Here is a 13415-nt window from a genome sequence, read left to right on the forward strand (position 1 = left end):
TCAGGAGGTCATTACAGAATCACAGTCAAAGTGTCGGATAGCGAAAATAGTCAATCTCATGGAGGTGAAATCGGGCAGCTAATATTCACTTTTCATAATTCTATTGACGGAAAAGATATGAAGTCGGCTCCTATTGAGTTTATCAGTCGTTACTACGAGCCAGGTTGGTTAAGAACTCTGTAAAAAAATTATTAATGATCTTCAATTTAGGTGGAATTTACGTGAAAGTTGTGGCCACTACTGAAGTGAAGAAAATTAAGGCCGTGGAACTTGAATGGAAGTACAACAGCGCTCTATTAAATCCTTTATCGTGGCGTTTTTTAAGCACACCCAAAATCTATTTAAAGAAAGTCACGGTGGAAAGTCTGGAAAGCCAAGAGGGGTAATTACATATCTCAAGTCCAATTATCAATATTTTGAATGCATTATTATTATTTAGGATTACAATATGTCCTAAAAACGGGCAACCTTTGATGAACAACCTTCCCCAATTAATGATTCCAAGTTACTGCTAAAAAACTGGAAAGAACCAGGCTCACAAATCAATCTAAAACAATGCAACCGGAATAAGAAACAAGACTTGATTACGCTTTTAATTTATTATCTGATAGTAGAATATAGGGAGCTAAATATATTTTTAAGTATATTGTGCGAGATTCTGTTTTGGCGTTTAGTACTAGGAATGTTGCTTTCTTTTAAATGCGTATTATCCGATTTATTTTGTAATCACTGTTTATATTGAATAATTTAAAGAAGACTAAACAATGATAAAACTGTTGGCTAATAATGCTTACGTAGAATGGGAATAGGGATTTACATTTACATGGGTTTAAAGTTCAGCGCAGTTTCTAATTTCTTTGGTTTAAAAGGAGTACCGTTAAAAAGATCTACATGAAAAATATTGCAATCTTAAAGTATCTGATCTCGTATTAAGTCTTTTTTGTAGAACTCTTATACATCATCGCTTCACTATTATATTGACTTAGTTTATCAAAGAACTGTATTCCCCATATCCTTCCTTCTAGTTACCACTGACCAACCCCATTTTCTTTTTCTTGATTTAAATATCCTGTAAAAACCATCAACGCTATCATTTACCACTTGTATTATTGATTTAAAATAAATAATAACTAAAAAAATAAAAAGCTGTAATTCTATTTGTAAACTTGCAATGTGTATGGCGGTAAAGTCAGTTTGCTGCACGGCGAAAGGTTATTAAAAAAGGTTATATGCATTAAAACACGTTTTGGTGCGGAAATAAATTTAATAGCAAACTTATCTTGATATCCTCTGATAATAATTTTCAAACCAAATAAACTGCCCATTATGCATGTTATTTAATAATATAATTTATTCTACAATAATCACAATTCGTCTGTCACACAAACCACCGCTGAAAACAATAAATTAACATTTTCAAGTATACTATTATTTCCTTAGTTTACTTAAATTATATTATAACACTGATAATAATAAACCGATAAGAGATTATTTCTTTACAAACAGTTTTACTGCATTGGAACCGATGTGAAGACCAAACTGCCGGAACAAATCTGACAGTGTTTTACACACTTTCTCGGTGTTCAGGGATATACCCACGTAATTTTCTAATAAAATAAGAAAATACATTATACAACTTCCTTTAAAACTTCACCTACAACTGCTTACCTTCACAGTGCAATGATAAAAGATTTATAGAACCAGGATTGGCTTTGCAAATCGAACGCAATTCCCCGAGTAAAACTTCCAAGCAAGTGACAATCTGAGATTCTTCCTACAACCCGCAAAAAGTCAACTTAATTATCGCCACTTAAATGGCTAATGCGAACTACCTCATTGCGCTTTAAACTGCACACTTCCATAAGCAAGGAGAGCGGAATTGCCGTCTTGCTAGAAACCATTTGTTCCAAGTTATACAAGAGTTGATACATGTATCTTCGGGGATCGATATTATCCTCCGAATCTTTAGGACTATTTGACGTGGAAGTCGTCTTTGTATCCCCTAAAAACCGGCATTTTTGCAATCAAATAATGGAGATGTTTAATAGCAACATCGTACCTAAACCTGCAGGTTTGCCTTTGATTGCCGCTGTTGCCATGGCGAACGATAGTACAGCCGCATCGTAGGCTTCCATTTTCAGGTTCTTTGAGGAACTGAAACAAAGTGAAATTTAACTTATAAGGTGTAAAGTAGATTGTTATGAAGGCCAGATTATGAATTTGCGATTTCTATAAATGTAGGGAAAAGTTGTAAAACGTGCCAACGTCGCACTGGGAGTTTCCCAAAATAATCCCTCCAATATTTAAGCCTCTACCTTTCAGAACCTTCAAACAACGAAGATACCCAAATAATCATATGATTTCATCTGCTGCCTATGGGCAGCTTATGCATACTACTTGGTCAACAACCCTGATATAAACATTCCCGAAAATTCACGGATGACTCACCTACTTGAAACGATTCGATTTTATTGTGGAGGTATGTCTCAGTACATATAAAACGACGGTGCGCCATAGGAGAAAGAGTCAAGTATTATATGCTGTAGTGAAAAGATCTAATTTAAGTATATATAAAAGTGTCAAAAGTGTATCAAAACATTATTTAAAAAATTCGTGTGTTATTTATTATTGTTTGTGGTTAAAAAAACATTTGTCGAGTCTCACGAAGTTTGAAGTCTTTTTTATCGCCAAACCCACAAAAATATTAATAAGATATTAAAATGTAAAGTTCACATAACTCAAATTAAACATACTCGTGAGGTCTCTCTTACCTGCAGAAAAATTTATCAACTAACACCTAACACCTGTACACTCTCAGCCAAGCATAGCTAAGAAAAAAAATGAGGAATTTTAACAAGCACTAAAATGCCGGAAGGTGCAAAGGGTGATTGCAAAAGCCCTACCATGCTAAAAAAAATTAAAACACAAAAATAAAATAAATATTCCCATTTATTCTTTAAAATAAAGAAATAATAGTACAAATTAAACAATTGTTCGTTACAAATTATACACTATTTACCAGTATTTACAAACAATGTGATTAACAATTTTCTCATATAGGTACATATTTGTTTTGGCTTTTAAGATAAATGTTTTTGATATTTTTTTAAGTAAAGAAATTGTATTTTTCTATAATTAAATTCAAACTATCCCAATAGAGTACATAGCACTTGGGGCCTTGGGATTTTTCTACAAAATCATACACCAAAATACACCACTATCTGCCTTGAAGCGATCGTTTTTATTTTGCAGAAATATACAATAAATATCTAAACTTATATATACAGTCCGACAACCTCGCTATCCTACTTTCTTCACAAAATATGACTTAGATGTATATTTACCAAGTGTTGTTGTGTGTTGAAATGGGAGAAGATAATTATTTTATTTTTGTCTATAAAACCAAGCCATCTAAAACTACCACTAACTAAAAATACAAAAAAGGGACTATTAGGAAATGCATGGAATAATAATTATTGTTATTGAAAACTCAGTGTTGTTTAAAAAATGGAAATGATAGACATTTGGTCAAAGTGGCTGATTGACTAGATTTTTACGGGGTTTGATCACTTAAAATGCCCTAAATTGATAAAATCTTACACCAGCATAATTTTTCTTGTGAGTACAGCATGATCCAAATTCGAGGCTCCCTATTGCAATTTTCGAGAGCGTAAAGCAGGCAAGACCTATTTTCTTTCCCGCACTTACTTCGTAATATACCTTTAAAATAATGACACTTTTCTTCACCTACAAATTGGCGTTAGTAGAATTTCCGACATTTCATTTATCTTTAGTATTTATTGGATCGACTAAAGAAAATGATCTATTACACTAATGAAAAAAATTAATACATTTAAAAAACAATGAATCTCTGTCATTCATATTGCTTTCCACATAAGTTCTTTTTGTCTTTTTGTACATGTTTCGAATTTTGGATTTTCGTATATTTGATTTCTGGGTCTTGGATTTTTCGTAAATCTAACTTCAATTCGCCCATGATTCACTAAGCGTTGAAATACTATTCTTAATCTTTTATTCACCATCGCACAATTAATAAATATTTGATCATACTTAAAATAGAAAGACTAGAGGCTGTAAAGTAAGTATTCTGATCTAACAATAAGTATAACGCATAATAAACAATAATATTGCCAGGAAATAACTATATTTAGGTATAACTCCTAAAAAACACATATAACCCTTAATCCAAGATATTCTTACTATTTTCACTTCCAATCAACCTTATACAATGTTAAATTATATAAGAACTCATAAATAACGATGTGCACAGCAAAATAATTACGTCAGAACACGAATAAAGTTCAATCACTGGGAATGAAGCTATTGAGAGTGACATTGAAATCCTTCAAACTATTCATATTGGGGGCATTTGAGAAGTTGAAGTAGGTGGCTTTGTAACTGGCAATACTAGTATCAGTGGTGACACAGTCGCACTATACAACGCAATATCGTACGATAATTTTGACCTAGGTAGCAAAATTACCAGAAGCATTATTGAAGAAAGTTATATACATGAAAATGAAAAAAAGGATGCTGTTCTATCAAAAATACGGAAACCATAAAGATATCCAAACTTGAGTTCTAAACATTTCAGAAATATAAAAATAATGGAATTTGATGTAAAAACTGTATTAAAGAAATTTGATGCACTAATGCTCGTTTGTCCTTCTGTAAAATGACGATGTAATTGTTGGCGTTAGTTTACAGCTTAGAAAAATAACTTTCTAAGTAAGCAACAATCTACTATTGCTTCTATATTAAAAAAAAAAGAACTTTAAAACATGTAAATAAGAGTTAAACTTTTTATAATCATTTTTTACTGCTTTGTGTTCCTTTCACCCTATTTTCCCTTTGTTTATTATTAAACTTAAATATGTTAAATGCATATACAAGGTGTCACAAATCTTATCAAGGCATTAATTAATAACATTACTTTAATGCAAAAAGTGATTATCACACTAAGATCTAAGAATGCAACTAATTTATTGCATGCTTTAAATCTTGGTGCGATAAAAAATGTTTGGTATTTATAGAAATTTTTATCCTCTTCTAATGTTTAAAAATAAAATGGTTTTTATACCTATTGATATGTAAAGCTTTGGAAAATGAGAGATTTTGTTCGGTTAGTGTTTTTATTTTATCAAACATAAATTTTATGTTAACGGGTTCATGCCTATCATGGATGCATTATTATTGTAAATTGCGGCTCAAAAACTAAGCATCTGTAATAATTTTTTTAGATTGTTAGAAAATGAAATTTTCTTGTTTTTTACATCTTAAGATTGGTTGCGGACGATTTGGAGCGTCCAAATAATCGGTTACGAACTAAAAAATATGCGTCAGGTACCTAAAAGCGACAAGTAAATCTGCCAGGTGAAACAAAAATTCCTAAACTAAATCCAAATATATATATATATAATATTATGTCTGAAACGTCGGATAGAAATTCGACTAAAGCCATTTTGTAGTTGAGACAAAGTACTATTAGCAAAATTGTTTTAAAGATATCTTGTCAAATAGAGGCGGAGAAAAGAATATAACAGATTTTGTAAATTTTTGTTTCTTAACCAGATATTTTCACCCCCCAAAAGTTTCCAATTCTAAGAAAGATATTTTGTTCAGTTTAGATTAGTCATTGTGCAACTTTATAATAATTTACTACATGGTACCTCTTACGAATTTCGAAATTCCAATGGTGAGTTTCCAACTTGGACCACCCGGTAGAACCAATCTATTTTGAACCACGCTCCTTTAAAATGTTTACCAAACAAAGGTAGAATCTATACTTCCGCAAAGGGGATGAGTCGATTAAAAAATTTTATTTATGGACTTGTAATCATATGTTCGAAGTCGATATCGACGTTGGTATTTGGTATAGGTAGAATTTTATTAATGTTTCAATATAGAAAATGTCTAATTTTATTAAGTATGTACTATTCTATATAACAGGGTGTTACAAATTCGATACATCAACATTGTTGCGCGTTTTAATGTTAAATAATTTATTAAAAAGGCATTATTTAATAAAATCTGATTATTTCTGAAATAAACTATAAAAAAATCAAATTTCAGTATTTTTTTACGGTATTATTGTTTAATATTTTCAATAACCAACATGTCCTTAAAGCACTCTTGTTTCTGAAAATAATTTTAAATGGGAAATTTGACATTTCGTTTTTAGGATACTCACTTCAACTTTATTTTTTCAAATACAGGCCTGTATCTTTTTTTTTGTTTTTAAATAGCTTTTGACATACCAAAACCTATGATCATATATGTCATTAAATTTTTGAAACAAATTTTATGTAGTATTTTTTGAAATTGAAGAGTGAACATTGACAGCTAAGCATAACATAGTGTTTAACTTTAAAAACAGACAGTTACCTGAGACAGCACTTTTGCTAATATTAAGCTCACAGTTTTTGTTTAAATGCCAATCTAAACTCTTTTCCACTTTAATAACGATCAAAAAACTTATACCACGTCATAAGTTTATGGAAGTAAAGGGCTTTTCAAAATTGTTTAAAAAATATGTCCACATTTAAAAGAATTAAAGTGTATTGAATGATATCTAAAGAAGTATTCGGTTGTTTTTCTACCAATCTTATTATAGTCACAGGATAAAGATAGACATGAAGTCCCGAATTTGTAACGCCATGTATTTCATTTGATATTTCGAACTCCACTCGTTGGATCCCAATAGATTAATGGTAGGAAATGAAAAAATAAAGATTGACAGACTGATCAATCTCAATCAGTCTAGCCACAATATTCATTTGGATGCAAAAAATTTAAAAGAACAATAAGAATTTCAGATCTAGATTGGTCTGTATAAACCGTCATTTAAAACCCTTCTCCTAGACGAATCTCGCTAATCATAATACAAAAATCACTATTCCGAATCGCACACTCGTGAAAATAATTTTAAGACCTAGTACCGTACTTAGAATAATGTAATGGTGTAAATATTTTGGTTTTATAACTAAAACAACTGATCCGAAACGAATCAAATTACCCACGACAGGTAATTAAGTATCACAAAACGGTTTATGAATTATAATAGTTATTCATGCGCCCACTTCGAATTGTTTTAAGTTTAGATCTAGTTCCTACATAGGAGATCGAGGAGCTTGAAGCTAAACTCAAGACGATGCGAACTCTAAAGTCAAAGGACCAGCTAATTGGGAGTTAACTCACCCTCCTTCGTTGTTCTCCTCGGGTTTATCACCTGGTTTTTCAGGCCGCTGAGGCATAGCCGGTTTCCCCGGAGGCAGATTCAGCATATTTTCTTGTTGCTCCCTAATTTGGCGTTTTCGCTTCTTGCTCCACAGTTCGTGACAATCTTGCCACGTCGGTAATTCTGGAGCTTGAATCCTGAAAACAAAAAAAAACGGTCTGAAACAAATCATAAGAAATACATGACCGTACTAGAACAACATTTATTTCGTTAATTTAAAGAGCGATGAAATCTAAAATCGCATAACATAGCCTATAAACTTACTGATCAGGATTGATGCTCTTTAGCCAAGCACTTTTCAAAGCATCCTCAGCCGTGATCCTTCGGTTCGGATCTAATTCGAGCATCTTGTCGAGCAAATCCAAAGCAGGCGTCGGCATGAACATAAAATCTTCTCTCAGTCTTCGTCGATGCAGTTTGTTAGGCTTCAAGGCGTGAAATAGGGGCAGCTTTATTACCGATGGCCACACTGCCGGAGTTGGCGTACCGCACATCTTGGATATTCGGTCTAGTTGAGCCATCTCTGCATTTGCCTGCAGGAAAAACTTTTTTTTAAGAGACTGACATTTAGGAATATGTACAGAGTGCCCAAATTTGCATAGTCCTCTCAATTTTTATTATAAAATAGTAAATTCCCGACAACGGGCGATGTATGCTTCTCTTATGCCATATGAAAATTAAAAGTGTATCGAAACAGATATTTAAAATTTTACCATCAACCTGCCTTACTTATAACAAAACTCATTCGAAATAAATTATAAAAAGTTTTTTACCTGAAACAATGGTTTTTTCAAAAATAGCTCTCCCAAAATGCAACCACAGCTCCAAATATCAATAGCCGGTCCGTAACGTTCTTCGCCTAACAGCAGTTCTGGCGGCCGATACCACAAGGTGATGACTTTATTCGTGTAAGGACGCTGCCGGTCTTCCGCGTTATACAACCGTGCTAAACCAAAGTCGGCCAGCTTAACTTCACCCCTGTTTCAAAACAAACATTAACGCCAAACTAGTAAAAATTGTCACTCGAATTATTGAAAAATTGATGAAAATTTCCTTAAAAAACTTACTTGTTGTTCATCAAGATATTACTGCACTTAATATCTCTGTGAAGAAAGTTCTTCTTGTGGCAATAGTTCAGACCGTCGAGAAGTTGCTTCATGATGCAGGCGTTATTAAGCTCGTTAAAATCGACCATCCCTGACTCCAGCAGGCCCATCAAGTCGTGATCCATGTATTCGAACACCAAATAAAACGACCCCTTTTCCTGTTAAAAAAAAACTTTAATATAAATATTTAATTACGCGCTAGTTTATGTGTACCTTCCGGAAATCTAAGGCATCCTGTTTATCGGTGACTATTTCGCGTAAATTTACAATGTTTTTGTGGTTCAACTGACGCAGGATTTTGATTTCCCTTACAGCAGTAATTGGAAAACCTTCCTTTTCGTTTTCAAGACGTACTTTTTTCAGAGCTACCAATTCGTTGGCGTGCACATCTTTGGCTTTGTATACTTGACCGTATGTTCCTAAATATCCATATAAAACATCACTAAAGGTAAACTAGTCGCAAGCAAAACTAACCCTCTCCGATCTGCGCGATGACCTCAAACATATCAACGCACCGCTCGCCCCAATCTTTGCCGCTCATCTGGAAATTCCTAGATGTTCTCCTTTTAAGGATCCTAGGCCTTTTCACGGGTTTCGATTTCAAATTCGCTTTAGGAATTTCCAATTTCTTTGCGAGGTTTCGTGGTGGCGTTGACGGTATATCATCCTCATCTCCGCTTAATTCTTCGGTGCCTGGTACCACTGAAATATACTGAAACATTAGAACTAAAACTTGCATAGACTGCAAAAGTATTATGCAACTGAAAATTCTTTAAATTATTTAAATCCCGTACGTAAAATCGACAATGAATGTTGTTTCTGCGTGGACGAATCTTTGGCCTGATCCAACAAAAAAATTAATCGATTCCTAACTGATTTGATTAATCCGGAATTGGTTTTCTCTCCTGTTGTAACGAAAGTACTATTTACTTACTTGGCGGCATTGGTAAATCTTTTATGCTCTTTCTGGTATTGAGCGGTGGCGTTTTCTCCTTCTTTGGAGATGGTACCGGCGAAGAAACACTGCTCGGAGGCGACTCGATAGCTTCCAATTCCGCGTCGTCCATTCCAGGAGGCATGGGCAGCTTCGTTACGTTTTTGGGCTTACTCTTAGTGGAATTATTTTGCGTCGTCTCTGGTCTCAATTCGGTTCTGGGTAAAACTGGCAAAGGTGGAAGTTTCTTTATAGGATCTCCGTTATTCGAGGCGACGATGGAGTCGTCTCTGATTCTCGGCGAAGCCTCGGGAATGGGGATATTATCGATATCCATGGGAATTACTGAAGAAGTGTTAACTTCCAGTAATCCACTGTCTACTTCGTCATCGATTGTGATGGTTTCCGACGATTCTCTTGGAACCTCTGACTTCAAATTTTGCTCCAGCTTCTTCAGTTCCTGCTCACGCTTATGCTTGTCTTTGACTAGCTCAGCAAACAGACTTGTATCTGTAATTTTATTTGATAGTTGCGAGGCCCTTACTGAGTGAGGCGAAGGACTTCTATGCCGATGCCTGAAAGACAATAATAAACGATGGAACAAAAAGTAATGTTCGATCAAACAAACCGCGGACTTCGATCTCTCTTAGAACTCCTTGATCTATGCCTCTTGCTGCGCGAATTTCTATTAGGTGATGTACTGAAATGCCTATTTCTACTGTAGCTTGGTGAATGTGACCTCTTTCTACCATGAGGGCTCCTACAAGCACCCTCATAAAAACTTCCCCAAGTTAATTAGGGCAAAGTAGTTACCGAGACATCCGGGCTTTTTCCCGGGCCTTTTCCCGCTCCCGTTTATGTTTTCTGTGGGCCTCCTTCCGTTTCTTACTGCTCGGAGATAACGAACGAATACTACTATGTTTATGGTTACTGTGCATCATCTCAGGGGTTAATGTTCTGTGGAAAGTTTAAATAGCTCTGGTTAAATTTGACTCAAGAAAGATTTGCTGCTTTTAATTTCGGGGTAACTCTTTTAAATAAAATATCAATTCACCTCACCTGGGGATAGGTGAATGTCTATTGAATTCATCAATAACAATAGGAGGGCTCACGTCTCTCATCACAGTAATGTGATGGTTTGATACAGTCCTGAATACAAAAATTCGTATAGATTCAATTTTTCCAAAAGTAATTTTGTTTCAAATGTTCACATCAACTGAAAGAAAACTAAACTTACCTGCTAGAATGATGACTATGCAAGGGCGGTGTGTGAGGAGACTCCCTAGGATATTCCCTGTAGTCCCTGTATACCCTTAAAGGTGGGGTAGCTGAAGGAGGGGAAACTGGTTCTGGAGAAGAAATATGACTGTCATTTGACACTGGTGAACAAGCACTTGTATCAATTTTGGTCTCTGAAATAAATTTATTAATAGGGCTGCCAAGACTAAATATCATTTACCATAAAAGAGAGAGAGTTAAATTTATATAAAATGTACCAAAAATTTCAATTTATGTTTAGTTTTAAGAGGTACTTACCAGGGCTATCAGAGACTATCCCATAATAGTCTTGCATGACAACAAAAACTCAGAATTTAATTAATAAAAGTAAATGAAACGTTTCATTTTATCAATTACTCAAACCCTTTAAATGGTTCAACAAATATAATAAAATTCAAAAAACTTACCGACAACTTGAGCTGGAGGTTCAGGTTTATCCCACTCATTTGGTTCTACTGCTGTTTCCATCACAACTCTGGGAGGCGTTCTAGGACTGTTGCTCTTCTCTAAAAATAACATAAAAACAATAAAATGACACAACAATGAAACAATAAAATTTTTCTCAACAGAAGCAATTCCAGACTATTGTGTTGTATAGAATTGTAAACTAACCTGATTCGCTATCGCTATCACTGGAACTCTTCTGTTTCTTCTTCCTTTTCCTTTTACTCTTTTTGCTTTTCTTGTGTTTCTTTTCCTTCTTTTTCTTCTTCTTTTTGTCTACACTTTGATATTCTTCAACTTGATAAGGCGAGATTACCTCCACGATCCGACGCCTTAGCTCACTCGATTTAGAAGAATCTGAAGCCGAGACATGTCGCTCCCGAGAGGTGATTAACAAAGGGGGTGTAGGAGAACGGGGCAACATAGAGGAGTCTATCAAGTGTCGTCTGTGCCCTGAAAAAAGAAAAATTATTATTAAAAATTGAAGTACAAAACTTCTACTTTGAGGGTGGTAAAACATTTTTAATGCCTTATTATTGTATAATGATATATCAATTTCTGAGCTATTAATAGAACTTGTTTTAAGATGACTGACTTGGTAATCTTGCCTTGTATTTCTAGATGACATAAAGATTTATTGTATTTGTGTTTGCATATATTGTACTTTTGTTTAATTCAATATTTTACTTATTACCAAGTTTCATCAATGTAGACTGTTTTGTTAGGGTAGTTCTTATACTTTAATGCCTTTTTGCTTTAATTTAAAACTTAGGTTCAAACAGGCTTATGTTCCAATTCTTCCCTTTATGTTACGGAGGGTAAAATAAAATTAAAAAATTTGTCAGTTATGTTTGATTTTGACAGTGATTTTAATTTTAAAATGGCATTTGTTGAATTTTTCTATGATGTGGTTCTTCAAAAAACTAACAACTACTTAGGTTAAACACTTCATTTTCAAATATAGAGGTGTTAAAATAACCACCTTGATGTCTTCAAAAGCGTTCTACAGTTATTTAAAGATTAAATTTATGTATTTGAGTTAGTAGTGTTTCAAATATAAAAAATATGTTATTTTATTTTAGTACTTAATACAAATTACTCTTGAATGTTTAGTTTAATCAATATCAAAACAAGTGGAAATTTACCTGGTGACCTCATCATCAGAGCAGACCTGATATACATTTCCTCCATGTAATTTCTACGATGTTCCCTATGCATGGCTGCAGCGTATTCTTCAGTAAAATCACCAAAATCTCCAACCTCTCTGTCCTCAGTAGGGCTTAATGCACCTCCTTCTTCACCACTTTGTATTTCCCCCGCTTCAGGTTCAGACAGGTCTTCAGAACTCACATCTGAATACTCAACCAGTGGTTTTAGATTTAAGGCTACCGAGGTGGCAACACCATCGCGCGGTTTACGCTTTTTCGACTTCTTATGCTTTTCTTGTTTGGCATGGGGGCTCTTTTCCATTTTACAATAACCGGAGCCAGTTCCAGCTCATAGTAGCTGGCTGTTTGTAGTATTAACTTCCTACGAAAAATCACCGAATTTTTGCCTGCGAAATGTCACGCATATAGGTTATGTTTACATAGATGTTGGGTTGTAGAAAGTAGTGAATTTTGAGTTTAAAGTTTGATAGCAATTTGCTGCTGCATTTCTACTTTTCTAGTCTTTGAAAAACTATATTTTTTCAGTGTTTTATTGAGCTTTAAATGGAAATTGTTGTAGGTTGACAAATTTGACATTGACGATAAGAAACAAAATGGCTGCAAGAGTACGTGTACGTTAGTAAAGGGGTGGGTCAAAAACATAAAAAGCCCCCCAAACACAAAAGAACAAAAAGCGCCCTAAACTATAGGTAGAGTGTACTAAATCTATAGCTTACCTCAATCCAAAATCAACATCCACAATCACCAAACAATTTAAATCACTAACACAACACCGAACTTCAACTGCAATTTTTTTGCATTCGCAATCGTTTCTCGGATATTTCTGGAGCTTTTGAATGTCGATAATCTTCAATTTAAATTCTACTTCATGTATAGAATCTCCTTTTAATATTAGTTTATGCAGATGTCTCATAGGTCATAAAATATTTTGGGATTATTTTATTTTTCAATGATCCATGATGCGGCCATTTTTCGATTGCCAGAGAATTTGACAGATGACATGACAGCTCGCCATTTGACTCGATTGCAATCGACTCTCGATGTGATACGAATGTGCAGGAGGAGGGACATACAAAAACAGTTGATGTCAGGGTTGTTTTTTGAGCACAATCGTGCCAAAAGCTAAATTATTTGTGTATTGCGGGCGCAGTGGCAACCCAATGACACATTTGAAGAAACAATTTATAAGTTAATTTTTATTTTGAAGTTTATTTTTCTTTGCGAGA

At 34.2% G+C, this 13415-nt stretch overlaps 2 protein-coding genes across 5 annotated transcripts in view; one reads left to right on the forward strand and one right to left on the reverse strand.

The window, feature by feature from the left end:
- LOC136413542 (pancreatic triacylglycerol lipase-like) overlaps positions 1-657 on the forward strand; it is a 111320-nt gene extending 110663 nt beyond the window's left edge. For both annotated transcript variants that reach the window (XM_066397158.1, XM_066397157.1), the window contains exons 9-11: positions 5-163; positions 211-382; positions 440-657. In XM_066397158.1, the coding sequence (XP_066253255.1) occupies positions 5-163; positions 211-382; positions 440-515 (407 nt within the window). In that variant the 3' untranslated portion in view covers positions 516-657. The remainder of the gene's footprint in view (positions 1-4; positions 164-210; positions 383-439) is intronic.
- A 587-nt stretch (positions 658-1244) lies between these two features.
- Cdk12 (Cyclin-dependent kinase 12) lies at positions 1245-13225 on the reverse strand. Of its 3 annotated transcripts, none has more exons than XM_066397132.1 (20): positions 12906-13225; positions 12166-12550; positions 11189-11473; positions 10984-11082; positions 10835-10864; positions 10536-10710; positions 10358-10447; positions 10112-10255; positions 9927-10058; positions 9299-9873; positions 8839-9066; positions 8578-8783; positions 8326-8522; positions 8032-8236; positions 7523-7791; positions 7219-7395; positions 2060-2154; positions 1833-2002; positions 1669-1774; positions 1245-1607 (listed from the first exon to the last, which is right to left on the reverse strand). In XM_066397132.1, the coding sequence occupies exons 2-20, from the start codon at positions 12488-12490 to the stop codon at positions 1489-1491; spliced, it is 3627 nt and encodes a 1208-aa protein (XP_066253229.1). In that variant the 5' UTR covers positions 12491-12550; positions 12906-13225; the 3' UTR covers positions 1245-1488. The 3 variants fall into 3 exon arrangements, with proteins under 3 accessions (XP_066253229.1, XP_066253230.1, XP_066253231.1); XM_066397133.1 differs by having other exon boundaries at positions 12166-12575; XM_066397134.1 differs by lacking the exons at positions 10835-10864; positions 12906-13225 and having other exon boundaries at positions 12166-12759.
- Between the last annotated feature and the right edge of the window lie 190 nt (positions 13226-13415).

Source organism: Euwallacea similis, chromosome 14 (assembly GCF_039881205.1).
Source record: "Euwallacea similis isolate ESF13 chromosome 14, ESF131.1, whole genome shotgun sequence".
Taxonomy (NCBI): domain Eukaryota; kingdom Metazoa; phylum Arthropoda; class Insecta; order Coleoptera; family Curculionidae; genus Euwallacea; species Euwallacea similis.